Below are 21128 nucleotides of genomic sequence, written 5' to 3' on the forward strand. Positions count from 1 at the left end.
GTCATTACTGACCACCATCATAGTTTCGTTCTTGCGTTTTACTCTATTTTTACATTTTCCACACTTCAACACAATAGGAACACACCGGACGCATATGCCAATTATTATGATGACAATCAGTATAAGGATCAAGAATTTGCCTATGCTGGCGATCACTTCCTGAACCCATTCCCCTAGACCTGAGAACCATTTCACTGGGTTCAGCCATGAAACCCATCCTTCTATCTTTTCCCCTACTTCAGCCACTGAAGCGTTATGGTTCTTACAAAACTCCCATTTTAGCTGCAGAATTTCATCCATCTTCCGGTCTATCACCTCCTTGGGGTCGCTGGTATCATTGGTGACATAGGTGCAACATTTTACTCCAAATTGAGTGGCTAACGTTGCGCAATACCCTCCAGTAACAGCAGTTAAATAATTCAACACTAGCCTGTGTTGCACCAGTTCTTGTATGCTTGCAATTCTCTCCCTGTATACCTGAATGTGTCATCGTACATCTAGGTGATATTATCTATCAATTTAGCAAGTTCCTGAATATATCTAAAATTTTATGTACCCCGAGCAATCCTGGTGGGATCCAGGTCGACAAAAACTTGAAAGCCAGTTGTCTCACTAATTAACTGAGTGGCTTTATGCACGTCACCAGGTATCATATTTCCTTTGTCTCTGTGCTCATATTGCGTGTGAAGGTATGGTGATGGTGTTTTTATGGACACCAAACATTTCAACATGTGTGAGGGTCATAACTTCTGGGACTATCCTTCCCAGGTAACACAAACCTTCGGAACTCGGGGAGAGCCACTTATACGCCTTTCTTCCACATATAAAATACACATTATCGGGGAGAACATAAGGGATGGTATGCATCATTATCATTAAACACATTTCTCTTGCAAACAATCCTATCTCAGGCTCTTCCATCTGGTATATGCAAGTTTCTGGTTGTATTATTTTAGCACAATAACCATCTGGTACCTTACCAATAATTTCTTTAATGGAACTCAATGTATGCCGGTAGCTAAAATGTTTCTGGGTAGATTTAATTGAGCGTAACAGATCATGGTTTATGGACTCATTATCAGCTCTTTGTGAGAAGGTCATCGTCTGATTATTCCCCATCACTTCCCAACTCCCGGGTTTATTGGGGTTGGTTATGTTTAAACACAAAAGTGATCTATCTACTTGGAATTGATAGAGTTTCAAATGAGGTGGTTTGGATGAGAGGAATTTTCCATCCAATGTTTTCCCTTTTTGTAATTCTAAAATTTCCGTGATATTCAGCGGAAATGGCACCAACCCTACATTATGCTGTCCCTGTGGCACATGTGAACACACCCAGCAATCAGTTTGATTTAACACTTTGCCTACCATTCTATGATAATCCTCTAAAGGATACCCACCCCAGTACGGGTTATATTTAGGTTGGCACCGTTGGATACAGTTCTCATCAACTAGGGACCCACAAAGCTCACAAATACAGGAATCTTCAGACGATAAACCTCCACACCGTCCCCGAGTATCCGGAATGACAGCTCTCTTAACAATAACAGTACTAAGATTGGTCAGACACTCCCCTGATTGGCATTGCACTCCTCCTGACTCCACTCCATCAGCACTGCCATCAGCTCCCATTTCCTCAATCGGTTCCCCATCACAGAAACAGGATATTCCCGAACCGACCAGGATGGTGAACACTCTAAAAGAGAATATGAAAATGAACACAACAGGCCCGTCCATTGTCACAACAAGACCTGCAAATTTCTCTTAGTTCAGGTATCTCACTACGACCTTTTCACTCCTCCCGGAACAAGCACGCGAGCGACAGGTCCATGCTATCAGCCTTGTCTCCGACTTGTTTCTCCACCGGTTGATTGACCTTTTTGCAGTGAGTGGAATGGACCCAGGTATCTTTTTCAGCCACCTTCAAAGCTGTAGTACTTGTCAGCAGCACCTGGTATGGACCTTCCCACCGATCAGTCAAACAACCTGAATGCAAGAAATTTCTGATCATAACATATTCTCCTGGTTCAACATCATGACAGTTAGTTTGAGGCATATCATGGGACAACAATTTCAGTTTCTGCTGCTGTTGCTTTAACTGCTTACTCATTGATATAAGATACTTTACAGTTACCTCATTGTTACCCTTCAAGTCTTCCTGTGGACTTATAATCAAATGAGGTTGTCTACCGAACAGTATTTCAAATGAGGACAGATTTAGAGGAGGTCTAGCAGTGGTCCTTATGCTATGTAGGACCAAAGGTAACGCTTCTGGCCATCCTAGTCCAGTCTCTGCCATGATTTTACTTAACTTATTTTTAATAGTCCCGTTCATCCTCTCTACCTTGGCACTGGCTTGCGGTCGATAGGGGGTATGAAGTCGGCTATTAATACCCATCAGCTTACACATATTTTGAAAAACATCACCTATGAAATGAGTACCCCTGTCACTCTCGATGATTTTAGGGATACCCTAACTGCATACAAATTCCTGAACTATTTTCTTGGCAGTAAACGCAGCAGTATTAGTGGCCGCTGGGTAGGCCTCAACCCAATTAGAAAATACATCAGTGCACACTAATACATATTTAAGATTCATGCAGGGTGGTTATTGGATGAAATCAATTTGTATCACCTGGAAAGGTCCATCAGTCGGTGGAATGTGGGACGGTTCGGTAGGGATCGCTTTCCCTATGTTCTTCCTCAAGCAGGTCAGGCAGGACATTGCTATCTTTTCTGCTTGTGAAGAAAAACCTGGTGCGCACCAGTATGCTCTCACCAACTTGCACATACCTTGTTTTCCCAGATGAGTCAGACCGTGTGCTGCCTCAGCCAGGCTGGGGTAATATGCCTTGGGGGCTACTGGATTACCTTGTCCGTCCCTCCAGAGCCCGGAGGACTCTTGCCCACATCCCTTTGACTTCCAAATGGATTTTTCCTGAATTGAACACAAATTTTGCATCTCAATTAATTTCAGTATATCAATTGTTTGGAAAGACAGAATTTTTTCAGTTGGAGAAAACATTTTTAACCCTGCTGCCCATTTTGCAGCTTCATCGGCTCTGTTGTTGCCCAGTGACACCGGATCATCCTCACATGTATGGGCTTTACATTTAATTACTGCCACCACTTTGGGCAGTTGGATTGCTTCTAAAAGATGTTTTATGTGTCGGGAATGTGCAACTGGTGTGCCCGCTGCTGTCATACAATTTCTCAGACGCCATAGAGCCCCAAAATCATGCACCACCCCGAACGCATACCTCGAGTCAGTGTAAATATTAGCAGACTTGTCTGCTGCCAGTTCACACACTCTAGTTAGTGCTACTAACTCTGCCACCTGAGCTGAGTGAGGAGGACCAGGAGGTTTAGCTTCTATGATGTCTGTGTCATTTACAACAGCATAACCTGTACATAATTCACCTGTGTCTGTTTGTCTATGACAACTCCCATCCATATAAAAAGTCACATCTATATTCTCTAAAGGTGTGTCATATATGTCATGGCTAGCAGTAAAGGTCTGATTCAGATATTCCATACAATCGTGCGTATCATTATTTCCCGCCAGCAACTCGCCTCCTTCCACCCTTTGTACATCATGTTGTACATATGGTAAATACGTTGCTGGATTCAGCGTGCTACAACGTTTAACAGTGATGTTTGTGGGTGCGATTAGAGCTAGTTCCCATTTGGTAAACCTAGCTGAAGAGACGTGTCTGGTTTGAGCTGAGGTCAACAGAGCAGATACAGCATGGGGAGTGTAGACAATCATATCATGACCCAATACTACGTCCTCACTTTTACTCACCAATAGAGCGGTAGCTGCTACACTTCTCAAACAAGTGGGGAGTGATCTTGCCACAGTGTCCAATTGGGCACTGTAGTATGCTACAGGCCTACTGGCATCACCATGTTTTTGTGTGAGGACACCTGCAGCACAACCATCGGCTTCCGTACAATACAAATCAAAAGGTTTTTCATAATCAGGTATTCCCAATGCAGGAGCTTTTGTCAGACTATCCTTAAGATTAAGGAAAGCCTTCTCTGTTTCCTCTGTGTGTATGACACAATCAGGCTTTGAGGAAGAGACTAATTCCTGTAAAGGCAAGGCAAATAGAAAAACCTGGGATCCACATTCTACAGTATCCACACATTCCCAAGAAGGTACGAATTTGCTGTTGATTCTGTGGCAGTGTCATGTTCTGTATGGCCTGGATTCTATCATTTGTAAGATGTCATAACCCCTGGGTTAGGCAGTGTCCCAAATATTTTACTCTGGATTGGCATGGCTGTAGTTTGTCCTTAACCACCTTGTGTCCTGTTTGCGAGAGATGAAGCAACAAAAGTTTAGTATCATTTAAACATGACATAAACGAGTCAGAACATAGCAATAAATCATCCACATATTGAATTAGAACAGATCCATTGGCAGGTTGAAAAGATTGTAAACAGTCGTGCAATGCCTGGGAGAAGATACTGGGGCTGTCTATGAAACCTTGGGGTAACCGTGTCCATGTATATTGTACACCTCTGTATGTAAATGCGAATAGATACTGACAGTCAGGGTGGAGAGGCACAGAAAAGAAAGCAGAACAGAGGTCAATGACAGTGAAATGGGTTGCATTTGGTGGGATCTGCATCAGGAGGACAGCTCCATTTGGCACTACAGGGAATTGGCTCTCTACTACCTTATTAACACCTCTAAGGTCTTGTACCAGCCTATAACCCCTCCCACCACTCTTCTTCACTGGAAAGATGGGACTGTTGGCTACACTAGCTGTACAAACTAAAATTCCCTGTTGCAATAATCGCTCAATTATTGGAAAAAAACCTAATTCTATCTCCTGTTTTAGTGGGTACTGAGGAATTTTTGGAGCATGCCTACCGCTTTTTAAATTTACCATTACAGGGCTTACATTTGCCATTAATTCAGTGTCCTGTCCATCCTTAGTCCAAAGGGAATCTGGAATTTGGGACATTTCATCTACCTGAGATGGATTTTCATTTAAACTTGTAGAGTGATACATTATCCTTTGGGGAGTGTCCAACATATCCTGCACCTCATGTGCAACTCTCTCTGGGATATCTAAAAATACACCATCAGGGGTGCAATATATAACACATCCCATCTTACAAAGCAAGTCTCTACCCAGCAGGTTAATAGGAGTCGCAGCATCCAGAAGGAAAGAATGCCTGGTATGCAACGGCCCAATAGTAACCTCTGTGGACTTTGTTAAAGGATAATGTTCCACTTTACCTGTTACATCCATTGTTGGTATTGTCTCGTTGGTCACCTGCAAATTAACGGGAGATTTTATCACTGACCTGGTCGCCCCTGTGTCTACAAGAAAAGGATATTCAGTACCAGCTACATCAACCATCATGACCGGTTCTTCCCTAGTACTTCCCGTTAACCTGACTATCTGTAGACTACAGGTATGACCTGACCCCTAGCGTTGGCTACCATTCTCCAATAAAGCATTTACGGCCACAATTGGAGCTGGTGCCTGCTGGACATTTGCTGGTCTCTGCGCATATCCCTTATGGGGATATCCAGGTACTCTGGTTTGGGGGTCCTACCCTTTTTACTCTGCAGTTTCTACTTAAGTGTCCTGTTTGTTTACAATTAAAACATGTTCGTGGATCGGGTGAAGACACAGGTTGTTGTGAGGTTTGAGCAGATGGTAAAAAGGTGGTGGATATGGGTAAGTATAGGGAGGGTAAGGGTATTGTGGGGGATATGAGGTTTGTGAGTAGTATGGGACCTGTGGTTGTATATGGTTAGTGGAATAGAGCTGTGTTTGCTGTTGCGTGGGGTTAGTGAGGGCATATACCTGTTCAGGTGTAAGTGTGTGTGCAGATGCGAGTGTGTCTGTTGATTGTGATGTTACCGTCATTCCTTCCAGAGCTTGGATACTGACAGCCATTAGTTTTTCACTCTGGGTCTCTCTCTTCTTTGATATGTTTTTATCATGTTCTATGGCAGATTCTATGAGTGTATCTATTGTGACTCCCCTCCAGCCAGGTTGTGAGGTCTGAACCCAAGTCTTTAAATTCTCTTTCAGACCGTCCATGAGTACCGTGACTATCATTCCCCTGTGGTGAGTGCTATCTTTAATATCTTCTAACCAAGTGTACTGGGTGATAGCCTGCAGAGCCCGGTCGCAATAATCTTCTGCAGATTCACTCTCCTTTTGCTTAATGGTGAAAATGTTGTTCCAGTTAACTACTACTGGAAAATATATACCCAATTGAGTTACAATGCGGGAAATGTTACCTTGGTTTACTTGGTCTGTTAAGGGATCACCACCATCCAATACACAATCCGTGATAAATTTTGTCAGGTCGGTATTGCGTGGTAGACAGGCTCTTAACACCACACGCCAATCTTTATTAGTTGGCTCATGAGAACTACCCAAATTTCTCAAAAATCTTTGACATTTGGCTAGTTCCTTTTTGGGATCGGGGAAATCATTTATGATAGAGTTTAGTTCTGCTCTTGTCCAAGGACAATGCATTACGTTATCGTCCGAATGGGATGCAGACCGGTAGCGCTGCTACTTTTGACCTGGTTACCTGGCTGGGGGTTTAATCTGCTGCTGCTACGTATGCAGAGTGTGTTAGCACTTCCCTTGCTGTTACCGATGAAGCTGGCGGCACCACTCGTGATTGTGGTGATGCAGCATCTATCATTTGCACAGCATGGGAAATGGCAGACATTACAATAGGCTCATCATCCACATCATAAACATTTTCTTTATGGTTGCTTAAGAGAGGGTACAAATTGCTTGTTACATTTTTATGGGTATTTTTGGTAACTGTACTTGCTCCTCCATCCACATAAGGTGGGGGTGGTGAGAGCGTGAACTGCTGACAACACTCTCCACAACACTACCTTGCCGCACGTGGCCCGCCCGCATTGCAATTTAGCGTCGCGGATGTATTCTCTGGCAATGCGCTCGCAACACTAGTTTGCGTCGCTTGCACATTTTTAAGCCACACATCCCCTTCATGCTGCCACAACTTTAAACATTCATAATATTTTACCTTTTTCTCTCGGGAGCGCATCAGAATGATGTGATCCCGGACATTATCTAATACATCTTTATCAAAACTACCAATTCTGGGAAACGGTCTAACACTCTTCATCGTCATTTTAAACCATACATCACAATACCTTATCGCATAAGTACCGTACTTAGTATGCATAATACGACGGGCCGATCCAATCGGTGCTTCCATTAGCAGCACATCATTGTCTAACATCTCTACTGTTTGTGCGGCTCCCATTCTGAGACAAATCCTATGCTTTGCAATAAAGATTTAAACTGGTGAAAGACAATCAAGATACTTTCACTTACCTGTGGACGATTTAAACGGCAGCGCCCACACACCTGGATAAGATTTGAAAAAGGCAACTTCCACAACTGGATAAGATTTAGTAAGGCAACTTCCACACCTATGGAAGTTTAAGTAGGCTACTTCCACGCACCTCTCTACAACAAAGACATGTACACCTGCTACTGTGTATAGAACGGTAAGCTGCTTACCGAGCGACTAGCACTTAGCCCTTAAAGGTCATACGGTACCTCTAACTGTAGGGAACAAGTTACCCCTACCAACAAATACTGACTGTTACACACTTTTTCCTGCACAGAAAAATACACGATAACATTGAAAAATGTAAACCTCAACGACTTTATTTAAACACGTGGCAGCACAACCGGAAGTACGTATATGCTATTGTGTGACCAGTCGCATACACAATAATGCGACTACCACACAACCGTATGACAACTTTTTAGCTGCGTACGCAAAAGTGCGCCTTTACTCTGCGCAAAACTGCGACTCAGCTGCGTGCTCAATACTGCGGCACCCCTTTAAACGTTAGGTTCTATCAACAAAGGAAAACAAACTTTTTCCTCTCTTGTCCCTGGATTCCAGTCAGCTTCCTTGACTCACATGAAAACGGATAGCGATCTTTCAGCACAAAGCGGTTGCAGGAAAACCATGCATGTGGCCACTCCACCCTTTGCTGAGATATTGATAACCGTATGTGCCGTGTGAGTAGGTAAGTGACTTCACTACGAGCCCCCAACTAACGATACTGAATTAGAACCTCTATACACTCCTTCCTATACCTTCTAATATCCTGCCTATACCTTCTAAGGATGACACTAATTTGCGTACGCAGTTTGTACAGTAAATACAGACTCCAGATCTAGAACTTGTGGTTCCAAAGCACAAAGTATTATTCAAGTAAAAGTACTGACAGTTACACGCTATTGATCCAAACACAATTCAGCGCAAAGGAATTATACAGACCCAAGTACAGTATACATACGCAGCGCTTCTGGACCAGATGTAGGCATCAAGAAACCTTCGTCAATCAGCATTCAGCAAGAAGACTAAAACCCAGAGTTGGAGCACACATATTTATACCCCCCAGAAATAGGCAACACAATAGAGAAGTTTGTTGCTGATGCCATTGGTTCCCAAGGGGGATGCATCTGTTACAGAGCATTTAACAGGCTGATTCAAATAGACACAACCCAGCCTCTAACAACTGGGGGTCTCTGGATTCCCGCCTCATGCAACATCCTAACAGTTGTTCATATAATATACATTTTGTTGCTTGAAGTCTCTGCGGTTCATAAGTTGAGAATGCATGATGCGATCTCCACACCGATGATACCGGAATACTGTGGAAAGAGTATGCATCAGTATAATACCAAACACGGCTTACTTATGTATAAAAGCTTAGTTAACAAATAATCTTTATTTCACAGCATTTATACTAAATGAACAAACTTAAATCTTATACTTTAAAGCTTAACTTGGTGCAGATGCCTGCGCATAAAGCTACTAAACAGCGTTTTCATACAGGATCTTATGCATTCGCTAATATGCGATTAGTTAACAGCGCAATTGTGCGTATTAATGTGTATATGAGAAATGGTGAGAGATGCAATCGCATGGTGTTAATAGTAATATCGCCATATGTACTTAATTGTGCGTTTATCCAAAATGGCGCTTGGGTGGCCATTCGCAAAATGGCGTCTTGCGATCTCATTTCCAAGATGGCGTCTTGCGGCCAGTTGCAAGATGGCATCGCTGCGATTCAATTTTAAACTGATCTTGTCTCAACCAATTATCCAGCTTCGACAAGACATAACTGTTCCTAGACCTCTCAGCATTACCATGGGCATCAGCATGCATAGGCACATTAGTAATGACAGGTTCATCAGAATAATCAGATACATTGACATGAACAGGAACATCAGCATTTACAGGCACATTGCAAGCAGTAGCATTATGGGAAAATACCTTTTGTCCCAACAAAACATCACAAGCAAGCCAGTCTCTGTGATCCCTTCTCTTTTGTTTCTCAGATGTCAGAGCCTTTACTCGAGACAGAAACAAATCAAGGGAGAAGGGACATTTCTCTCCAAGGGCTGCTGCAGTCACCTGTTCCTCCGGCAAAAGAAGAGCCTGGAAGTGACGCCAGTCACGACCTATTTAGCACAGGTGCTGGTAACCAAGGACACACATCATGCCCACACGTAGTTTGGCAGTCTTTCCCCTGATTATCAATGGGACCATGGCAACAGGAAAAGCCTGAACATCTCCATGCACAAAACAGATGCGGACTAGTTCATAGGGCAACAACTCAGGGGACAACAAATTCCTTTGTATCAGGGTAGTAGCAGGTCCAGAGTCCAACAAGACCTCGACCAGTCTATTACCGACTTGCACATGTACCTGTATTCTAGACGGAAGAGGGCAGGTATCTATAGCTGTAAAGACCACAGGAAAAAGACCAATCCGTCTGTGGACACACCCATTCTTGATGCCCACCTTGATCACATGAGGAACACTTGAGATGGAATTATTGGGGAAATCCTCAACTCTGGACCTCCATCTTCTGGAAAACAGGCGGCCATCATCTTCCCATAGAATGACTTCTAGGCCGAAAACCCTCTTTACGTTAAGAGAAAGGCGAAGCTGTGGGCCTCAATTTCCCCAGAGCCATTTTTTGCAAGGGATACTGGTACCTATGCAAATCCATATGTGGGGGCACCTTATCCCAAGACAATGCCCGTTGTGGAGACAGACGGGGAAACTCCATACAATCCCATGCCAGCAAGGTATTTTAAACTAGCCGAACAGCGGAATCCAAAATTATCAACTCGATGCAGCTGGACCCAGTGAGCAACTTTGGCAGGGAGAAGTGCAACAAACTGTTCGAGAGTGACCAACTCTATTAGCCGAGTGGAATTATGTAGGTCCTGCTGCAGCCATTTAATTGCAAGGTCAGCTAGTTTCTGGGCCAGGACGCATGGCCTTCCATCAGGATCATAGGACACAGACGTGAATTTCTGCTGGTACACTTCTGAATAGAGGCCAAACCAATCCGCTATGGCAGCCTTCACTCGGTCATATATTTTTGCATCTTCCAGATAAAGGCGGCATATGCAGCTTGGACCTCCCCGTTAGCAAAGGGGCAATCCGCATGGCCCAGGAATCTTTGGGCCATGCTTGCAAGGTAGCAACACTTTCAAAAGTGGTAAGAAAGGCCTCCACATAATCTGCGGCCTGCATTTTGGTAAATACTGGAGCAGTTACCACTGCTTGCTGCTGTTTAAAGAAGTCCAACATTTGTTGCAAAATGGCTTCCATGGTGGTCTCTTTAGGACGCTTGGCACAGGATCCACTTTATCCCACTTCATATATCACAATGTAGCAGGTAAGTTCAGAAGACCAATGGGAGACTGAGATGATGCAAACAGGTAAGCTTTTTATTCCAGGCTTGAAAAGGCAGAGCCAGCGTAATGACTTCTTACATAAGGCAGACACAGTTCAGGAACAATAATACAGCTTACATGAGACAGCAGTTTAAACAAGCAGAGTATTCCCAGTCACAGTTCAGATTGTCCAGCATGGGGAGAGCTGCTAAAGATGCAATCTCTCACTCACATTTTCCACTGACTAACTAAACTTACCACTTTTTAATATCTTAGCTGGTCTTAATTTAGGTAATTGTATGGTTCCTCCCTAGCTACAGGGAGGTTAACCCTTTCCTCAGAATGTGGGAGAAACCCACTCTTTCACAATGATCTATTTATTATTTGGGATAGGGATCTTACCATAGCACTCTCCTTTGTTAATTCTCTGAACACTAACACCTTTAATTTATCTTTTCCTCACATCTAAAAAAGGAATCAAATTACCTTCTTGGATGTGACTATGGAAGCAAAGGGAGAAACAATTATTTGCTCCAATTATTATAAAGTGGTGGGAACGAATGATTACCTTCATTATTCCAGTGCACACTATGTGCCTTAAAAATAAATATTCCAAAAGGCCAACTTTGTGCTTACAACGCAATTGTACATCATTTGAGACCTTTGAAATCCAAGCTAAAAACTACTGTCATTTTTAAATGGAGAGGATACCAGGAGAACCTTTTGAGCCAAGTTTTCAAAGAAGTTAGCCAATCAGATTGTCCCACTCTTCCATTGAAGAGAAAGAAAACACTTAAGTCCAAGTTTAATACAGACCTCACTTTTATATCTAAATATAATAGTGTGGCATTAGAAATTAAAAAGATTCTCAAAATTATGAAATTTTTAAGCCAAACTGTATTCTCAAAAAATACTTAAAAAAAAAAGTTAGTAACTTATAAGAAAAATAAGTCCTTTAAAACTCTTCTTGCAACTTATAGTGTTAAATAAGGTCCGCTAGTTTTAGTGCCAGAGAGCGGTTCCTTTTTATGCCCACCATAGTGTTATTGGTCTGAAATTATTTTTGACTGCTGATAATATAAATTTATAGAAAATGGTTCCTTCAAACATGTGTTATTCATTAAAAACCAGTTGAAAATAAGTAACTTCTCCTTGATAAATTGTAACAAGTTTTTATGCTACTTATTAGCGATGTGCTACATTAAAACACCTGCTCCAGGCTTAATTGCTGAATGTATATGCGTGCAACATATTTGTCTTGGTAGTCGAGAGGAAAATTTTATTAAATCCCTGTACATCACTACATAAATGATGAATGTAGTGATATTTTTAAATGTTTGCATTAAATACAATTTTTATTGCTTGCCATTTGGATTACTGGAATTTATATGAAAGTTTAATGATGTGTTTGTATGAAAAGTAATTTCTATGTAAAAAAATGTATCCATAAATATTCGGCTGATATAAATGAAGTCAAATATAATTGAAAACTAATTTGTTATGGGAATTAGTGCCATTCAGAAACCAAAAGTATTACATCTTTTTAAGTAAAAAGTTTTTCTTCCTAATTAATGTTAACAGCTGCACATTAAAGGCTATGTGATTGTGGAATACGGATTGTAATACTATTAGTTGATACTGACTGTGTCATGTTGTGATTGGAAATTATGCACTTTAAGAGAACTGACAAGCATCTTGCAGGCCAGCCCTCTGACGAAGTTTATCACAAAACCCGTTAGAGCGTTGCCTGGAGACGCAATCACAACCTTGCACTCCAACTTCACCTTCGCTGCCAGGTTGTTTTCGACAAGCCGTATCTTGCTTTGCGTTAGAGGGTTTGGGAGAGTGGCCTCGATCTGGAGCCGTGACGGTGATTGCTGGTGTTGCCGGTGGAGAATTTGAATAATCCCATGTGGTATCCATTCCACACTGTTTTTATTTTACCTAGTGATGTTTGCACGGATGTGTATTTCTTATTAAAACTATTTTACACTATGGAGTGCCCCATATTTTTCTTTTTTTTAAAAACACATATTACATATATATATATATATATATATATATATATATATATATACACATACACACATATATATATATATCCCACCATAATGTGGGCAGTTTATCCAACCAGAATGTGGGCAATTCAGGTGAGAGACCACCCCTTTCACCACAATATATATATGTGTGTGCTTTTTTCCTCAAAGTTGCATTTCTTTTTTGTAATCATTTCGTAACAGAATAAATTGCTAATACAGTGTATACAATTTTTATGATGTAGCATGCATGTACTTTATTAGCAATTCTTAATTGTTCATTTATTTAAATGTAACAATTATACTTTATCCATTAGCACTGTATTTCCCTTCTAAATGTAAGTATAAAGATCTCTTTGAGATCAATATGAGGTATTGACACCCCTCCTCACAGATGCTGGCTAATAGTGTAGGAATGCCATCATGAGGATTATTTTTGTATTGTTTTTTGGTAAATTATTGAAGAAACAATAAAGATAGGGATACAGATGTTTCTACATACATCTATACTCCTGCTACACATAATGCAGGAGCTCCGAGTGACTCAGTAGCGCTGAGCATCTTTTAGTGCAACTTTTTACCTTCAAATGGCTCTTATTTGCACAGCGATGTGAATGGGATGCACAAGCAGATTCTGCTGATTAAAATGATAAAATGAAAAGACACTTGGCGCTACCGAGTCACGCCATGGCATGGCATGACTAGAAGGGTTGTTTAACGTGCAAGGAGGCTAGATATATGAGGACACATAGTAATTTTGACCAATTCCGCTGTTGTTTGCAGGAAAGAAATAGGTTAAAATATATATTTTTTAATGTTCATTTCTGTAAGAAGTTGCTTGTTCCTTTCTGCTCCCATTTGCCTCTAAGGGGCATATATATCAAAGCTTGATGTGAGATAAATTTTTGAGATATATATAACCAACCAATCAGCTTCTAACTACATTTTTCAGGCTGTGTTTAAAAAATTATAGTTAGGAGCTGATTGGTTGGTGATATATACCTCACAATTTTATCTCACATCAAGCTTTGATACATATGCCCCTACACCTGTAAAGAGTGCTATGCAATTAATTTACATTAGATAAATCATATGTGAAAGCTTTAATCTAGGGTTAGTGAGTCTTTAATTATATGACATATAGTATATTGGCACGTGAGTATTGATTTGGACATACTGTATACAAGAACACCTGGGCTGACTTTATAAAATAAAATACCTCCAGGCTCACTGAACAGCTCTTTAACGTTTAGGGATCTATATAATAAGGCAAATACTGAAGAAAAGAGAGGTTCATTTGCAATTTTTCCTCTATATTTGTATCTCGGTCAGTTAGCATAAATATGTTTTCAGGACAATGTCAGGAGAAGGAGTTAGTGTGGAGGAATGGGTCATACATGCCAATAAATCATAACAAGACAGCTCTATCCCCTCTCAATATGCCAAAAACCTCAGTCAACTTTGAGGTGGTGAAGGACAGCTCTCATCCATGTCTAGACAGAACTGCCCTATATATAATAAACATTACAAAGTGGGCAGCTCCGATTCAATTATAGAGTATTGTATCTCTGTATACATTAGAACAGAGAGCTGTACATTTTGACTAAAAAAAATAAAAATATTATAGGTTTTCACAGGATAAAAGGCAATACTTTAATTTCACATCATAAAATAGTCAACGTTTTCGTCACCAAAAGGGACATCCTTACTATATATATATATATATATATATATATAAATCAAAATTTAACTGATTAAATGCCTCTAAAACAAATGGTACAAGAAAATAGCCTAGAAAGTTTCTGAAAACCAAGGTTACAACAAGAGTTTGGTAATGCAGATAGGTGACAGTCATCATGCAGTGACTGTATGGAAATGATCTGAAAAAATACAAAGGATTTTTATACATTAATATGATGTTAGGTTAATTTGTCCCAATATTAAAAAATGTGACTGTGACACAAAATTTTTAAATACATAATTAATAGACCTTAGTAACCTTTTGATAGTCATAGTTCTTCATCATATTCATATATCTGTATATAATAATCAAATTGCTTAAGTTTACTTGAGTGCAACAATTGAAATATTGATTTCAGTGATTCAATTCTAGAGGCAAATGTGATTTCACTTCTGCATGCAAACATATTTTAAATACATAATACAGAATGCAATAATTAAAATTAATTATTAGTATATATTTTCTTACCAATGATGTAAATGTGGCCATACACTGTGCAATTACAGGTTGATCAAGCTGAAAATTGCACAGTATAACGCTGCGACCAAGCAGAAACGATCGCTCTGACCGGCATGAGACATCTTTCAGCCAGAGGCAGATTTAGACCTCAATGTGCCCTAAGCAAGACATCGATTTGTGGCCCCACTTCCTGAACGCTATATTTACGTTCCTGAATTATTCCCCTTACATTATTAGTAATTTTTTCTCCTTATATGCAACTTTTTAAAACATTAAAGTAATGCTGATACTCTAAGGTGCCCTGATTCAAAAAAATATGGGAACTGCCTGATAGTTAAAATCTGAATGTTGGCTACAGGGACAGAGGGCCTGATTCATAGATGGACGGAATTCCGGAATTTCGCACACAAGCATCTGCAATCCCAGCATTGCGACCTTGGTCGCAGCCTGACATCACCATCACAACCATCACGACCTTTGGACTCACAGATGGAGGACTGTGCATGTGCAGTCCTTCAACAATTTGAGATGTGCACTAACCATCCCCCCATTGAAACCTATAGGGGAAGCGGCTGCCAGCGGTAATAGTGCTATAGCAGCAGGTAACGGAGATATCTGCTGAGGTCCCCCTGTGATACATCTGGGGGAATCTGAATAATTGCAGTTAAAGGGGTTATGTCAACTTAGTTTACCTCTGTTTGTTACCCGAATCCCTGCCAGGTGAAAGTTTAATGCACATGCACAGACTGGCACCTGGCATGTGCAATAAATGGCAGCGTTAGGCTGCCAGCAACACCAGTGAGGATGCCGCTGAGGAGGATGATGTCGCTGGACCTCGCCGGAGGGGTAAGTAATGTTAAATACCAATGGCATATTTGCTAGGGTCACTGCGCTACTAAACAAAATATGCTTCTGGTAATATGGATTGTTGTTAAATTGAGCCCTTATTACATGTCTAGGCTCCACACTAAAAGGTAAATCCCTTATGTTAGTATAATGGAGGTAGTCATCAATTAATAAAAGCAGGGGAAGTGAAGAGGAAGGAAAGTAGAAGGGGTGTGATGGAGAGATGAGAGGGCAGTTCAGTCACAGACACACAGTGCAGAAAGGCAGCGTGGAGGAAGGAGAGGGACGTGCTTGCTGTGCAGAGTAAGGGGAGTATCTAGGACACTGTCTGGCTCACACCGTGTGTGGAAAAAAGGATTTTGGTACTTACAGATAAATCCCTTTCTCCGATTCCACAGGGGACACTGGAGTCTCAGTACAGTGGGGCACAGATGTGGAATAACCGGGAGCTGGCACTTTAATAAATCTGAATGGTAGCTAGCTCCTCCCCCTCTATACCCCCCTACAGGTCAGTCTTAAGAAACTGTTCCCGAGGAGAGCTGGAAAACAGAATAATAGAGGAGAAGAGAAGCTAGAACATACATGAACAAACAAGAAAATATGCAAACAAATCAAGCAGACCTTGAAGAAAAACAACTGTCCAAACCAGGAAGAACAATAACCAATGCAAGTGGAACAGCGCCAGGTGGGCGTCCAGTGTCCCCTGTGGAATCCGTGAAAGGGATTTATCGGTAAGTACCAAAATCCTGTTTCTCCTTCATCCACTAGGGGACACTGGAGTCTCAGTACAGTGGGGATGTCACAGAGCTCACATCCCAGGCGGGAGAGCGCTGAGAACCCTGCAAAACAGCACGGCCATACTGTGAAGCAGATGCCGCAAACGTGTCAAATTGGTTAAACTTTGCAAAAGTATGCCGGCCTGACCAAGTGACCACCCGACAAAGCTGGGTTAGGGAAACACTGCGGGCAGCTGCCCACGAAGGACCCACCGAGCATGTAGAATGCCCTTTGATTGAAGTAGGAGGTTGCTTTGATGCAGCCAGATAGGCTTGTCTGATTGTCAGACGAATCCATCTAGAAATGGTTGCCTTAGAAGCCAGCCAGGTCGGACGCGCCATATCATATCGAACAAACAGCGTATCAGACTTCCGGAGGGATGCAGTCCTATTAAGATAAATCCGAAGAGCCCGCACAATGTCTAGGAACCTGGAAGCCGAAGAATCGTCTTTAAACACCGGAACCACAATCGGTTGGTTGATGTGAAACGCAGACACTCCCTTAGGCGAAAAAGATAACTGCATACATAGCTCAGCCCTTTCCTCATGAAAAATGAGTTAAGGCGGACGACAAGAAAGCGTCCCTAGCTTCGACACATGCCTAGCAGAGGAGAGCGCCAAAAGGAGAACCACTTTCCATGCTAAAAAATTTTATTCCACAGTCTGTAAAGGTTCAAATATGGAAGACTGGAGAAAAGAGAGGACCAAATCCAAATCCCATGGGGCCGATGGAGGTACAAATGGAGGTTGTAACCTGACAACCCCTTGTAGAAATGTTTGGACATCTGGCAATAATGCTAGTTTCTTCTGAAAGAAAATCAGCACAGACGATATTTGAACCTTCAAAGATCCCAGACAAAGACCTGCTGATAAACCAGCCTGTAGAAAAAGAAGCAGCCTGGCTAAGTTCAATTCAGAAAGTGGCGAACCCTTGCGTTCACACCAAGAGACATACGCCTTCCATATACGATGATAGTGCTTTGAGGTAACTTCCTTTCTAGCCCTTAACATAGTAGGAATCACCCTGGAAGGGATACCCTTTCTTCTTAAGATAGTCCTTTCAACAGCCACGCAGTCAAACGAAGCCGCTTTAAGTCCTGATAGATAAACGGACCCTGTTGCAGTAGATCTTCTTGCAGGCCACGGGTCATCTATCAGTAGAAGACATAGGTTGGAATACCACGCCCATCTGGGCCTGTCTGGACCCACCATCAAAACCATTACCCTTTCTCATTTGATTCTTTGAAGCAGATGAGGAAGAAGTGGGAGTGGAGGAAACAGGTAAACAAACTAAAACCGCCAAGGAGTTGTTAGAGCATCCACTGCCACCGCCTGTGGGTGAGCTAAAGTGGCAGTTGATGGTTCAATCTCGACGCCATGAGATCTACCTGAGGGAGACCCCAACGCTGAATCAGTTGTTGAAAGACCTGTGGATTGAGCATCCATTCTCCTGGATGAATGTCTTGTCGACTGAGGTAGTCGGCCTCCCAATTTTCTACCCCTCTGATGAAAATTGCTGATATTGCTACAGCAAATTCCTCTGCCCAGAGAAGAATGTGGCTTACCTCCCTCATGGTGGACCGACTCTTGGTGCCGCCTTGTCTGTTGATGTACGCCACAGCCATGCTACCTGAAGAGCATAGAACATGGCCCTTAGCTCCAGAATGTTTATGGGCAGTACCACCTCCAGTTGAGTCCAGCGGACTTGAAAGTGTCTTCCCCGAGTAACTGCCCCCTATTCTCAAACTGGTGTCTGTGATGAGGAGAATCCATTCCCACATTGCAAACCGCTTGAATGCCAACAGGTGAGAGGAATTCAGCCACCAAAGGAGAGATGTTTGAGTCCTGGGTGACAGTTGAACTTGCTGGTGAAGAATAAGGTGGGACCCTGACCACTGAGAGAGGCGGTCCAGTTGGAATGGACGGGCATTGAACCTCCCGATTTTGGATGGACTCGAAGGTCGCAACCATCTTCCCCAGAAGGCGAATATGCAGGTGTACGGAGACCCTGCGATGATGCAGTATCAATCACACCATGTGTTGGATGGAGGTGACCTTTTCCTGCGGAAGAAATACCTTCTGCTCCACCATGTCCAAAATTATCCCTAGGAAAAGCAGACGCTGAGTAGGCTGTAGATGAGATTTTTGGTAATTCAGGATCTATCCGTGTTGTTACAGAAGACTCTGTGTTACCCGGATGTCCTGCAGCAATTGAGTGACTAACTGAGCCTTGAGAAGCAGGTTGTTCAAGTACAGGACGATAGTAACCCCTTGAATCCGAAGGGCCATCATTACTGTCATGACCTTCGTGAACACTTTGTTTTTAATGCCTGCCTGTCATTTTCTCCTGGCCACACTGCTAATCAGGGTGCCAGGAGTCACTAACCTTCTTGCTGCCAAATGTGCCGGCGGTGGGCTGAGCTAAAGGGGGACTGCAATGAGCACTGCACGCAGCGTGTCTGGGTACCCCCCAGAGACAGTGGTATCTGTAGCTGAAGACCCCAGCGCATGTCGCAAGCAGCGGCAGTGAGTCTCCCTGGCAGCTCCAATGAAGCAGACAGGCAGGGGCAGTGAGCTGCCTTTCTGATCGAGGATCCATGATGGCAAGACTTGATCCAAACTTCTTTGAAATTGCGAAGGCGAGCTCCCACCCAGGGGTCCCCCAGGAGAGAAGGGAGCGCATCATGACAGAGGCTTGACTAAAGACTTATCCTGCTGGGAGGAGGATGCAGTGGCTCTACCCCTGCCTCTGGAACCATGGGAGATAGCGGGAGCTCCTCGGCCATGACCCCTGAATCTCCCTGGGATACAAAAGGACCGAAAGGATGGTGCAGCAAAGGGTTTCCTAGGAGGAGGAGCACATGGGAGATAAGTGGACTTACCACCTGTGGTTTGAGATATCCATTTGTCCAGTTCCGTTCCAAACAGAGCTTCCCCTGTGCATGGAATCGCTTTCACAGCGCTTAGATTCCGCATCCGTCTGCCATTGTCTCAGCCACAGGGCTCTGGGGGCTGAGACAGCCAAATCCGCGGATGTAGAGGAAAGACTAGAAATATATTTTGAAGCCTCTCCAAGAAAAGAAGCAGACTCTGGAATCTGTTCCGCTATAGGAACCAGATCCTCTGCTGGAACACCAGTCTTAAGGCCCTCAGCAAGCTGCATAGCCCATGCTTCCTTTTTAGCAGAGACCTCTTTGTTTGTGACCAGCTCCCTTGGCACAAAATTGAGACTGACCTACAGACCCAGCTAGAGCAGGGGCATGGCATGCTCCCTATTAGTTTGCTAGTGCATTCACAAGCCCTACTGCTTCTCCTTCATCCACTAGGGAACACTGGAGTCTCAATACAGTGGGGTATAGTTGTGGGATAACCGGGAGCTGGCACTTTAATAAATCTGAATAGTAGCTAGCTCCTCCCCCTCTATATGTTAAAACAGTGAATATAAAAGATACAATTGTTGTCTACACAATTCTGTCTTTTATATTCACTGTTTTAACATGTAATACTGATATATTTTACATGCATATAAAGGTTATGTTTTCATTTTAGTGCATCATTTAACAACATATCTTTCTTCTTTCATATTGATCACTTAATCTATTGTCGCATGATAGCACCCCCTGTCTCTAAATTATTGATAATTAATTAAGGTATAGGATATAAGGGTTTTTTGGATAAACATGTATACCATCAACTTGTACGAGGAGTAATACCAGTGCGGATTGATGTATCTATTTCTTTAGTGATAATTAAGAATATAAAAGTATTATTAAAAAAGCTTTCAATACTTAAAATTTTGCAGATCTGTGTAATTGCTCTGTCTGATGGTGAGTTATATCTCAAGGTGTATGGCCAACATAAGTCAAAACAATGTTCTTGGGAATAATGTAAAAGTAGTTTTAAAGTCAGTACATTTTAAATTTAAATGCAAAAGATGCACTTACCAGGGAACAAGCCTCTGCTACGTGGTGCCAGTCTTTGCTGGAGAAGATTAATTTCCTTACGAAGCAGCTTCAGACGCTTAGTGCGAGCGCCGCTGGCTCGAACACTGCTCACAATGTCCAGTTTCTCTAAGAGTTCCTTTAGTTGGCATTCAGGGGGGAGGTGGGCCCTGTTTTCAGGGAGTAAGAGCTCATCCACTAATTAATGAGATAAATATAAAATAGCAAATTTACTAACATTTTTCATCTCTCTCATTTACATGTTTCACATGCTGGAATGAAAGAATAATCCAAAACAGGTTTACTCTAAGTACTGTAGGCAGGTTTCACTATAACAGTGGTTCCCAAACTTTCTCAGTTCATGGCGCCTTTATTGATTAAGAATCTTTTCACGGTACCCTTAGGCCAAGGGGTAGAGATATAAAATGTCTAGCAACAGAACGTTTGCTTTCTTCTATAGCAATTGACAGATTGATAAGTGCTCTATAATGAAGCATGATAGGTACCTGACAACTTTCCTAGGTGGGTAATGAAACTTGCCTACTTGACCCGATCCATAGTGTGTGCCACTTACTACCAGGCTTCTC

General features: G+C 42.3%; 1 protein-coding gene across 6 annotated transcripts in view; it reads right to left on the reverse strand.

Annotated features, from left to right (window-relative positions):
- Positions 1-21128, reverse strand: part of BRPF3 (bromodomain and PHD finger containing 3) — a 331101-nt gene that overhangs the window by 93747 nt on the left and 216226 nt on the right. For 5 of the 6 annotated variants that reach the window (XM_088445751.1, XM_088445752.1, XM_088445750.1 and 2 more), the window contains exon 7: positions 20545-20739. The exons of the other annotated variant lie outside the window; for it this stretch is intronic. In XM_088445751.1, coding sequence (XP_088301877.1) covers positions 20545-20739 — 195 coding nt within the window. The remainder of the gene's footprint in view (positions 1-20544; positions 20740-21128) is intronic. 6 annotated transcript variants of the gene reach the window in all.

Source organism: Taudactylus pleione, unplaced genomic scaffold (assembly GCF_031769625.1).
Source record: "Taudactylus pleione unplaced genomic scaffold, aTauple2 ptg000387l, whole genome shotgun sequence".
NCBI lineage: Eukaryota > Metazoa > Chordata > Amphibia > Anura > Myobatrachidae > Taudactylus > Taudactylus pleione.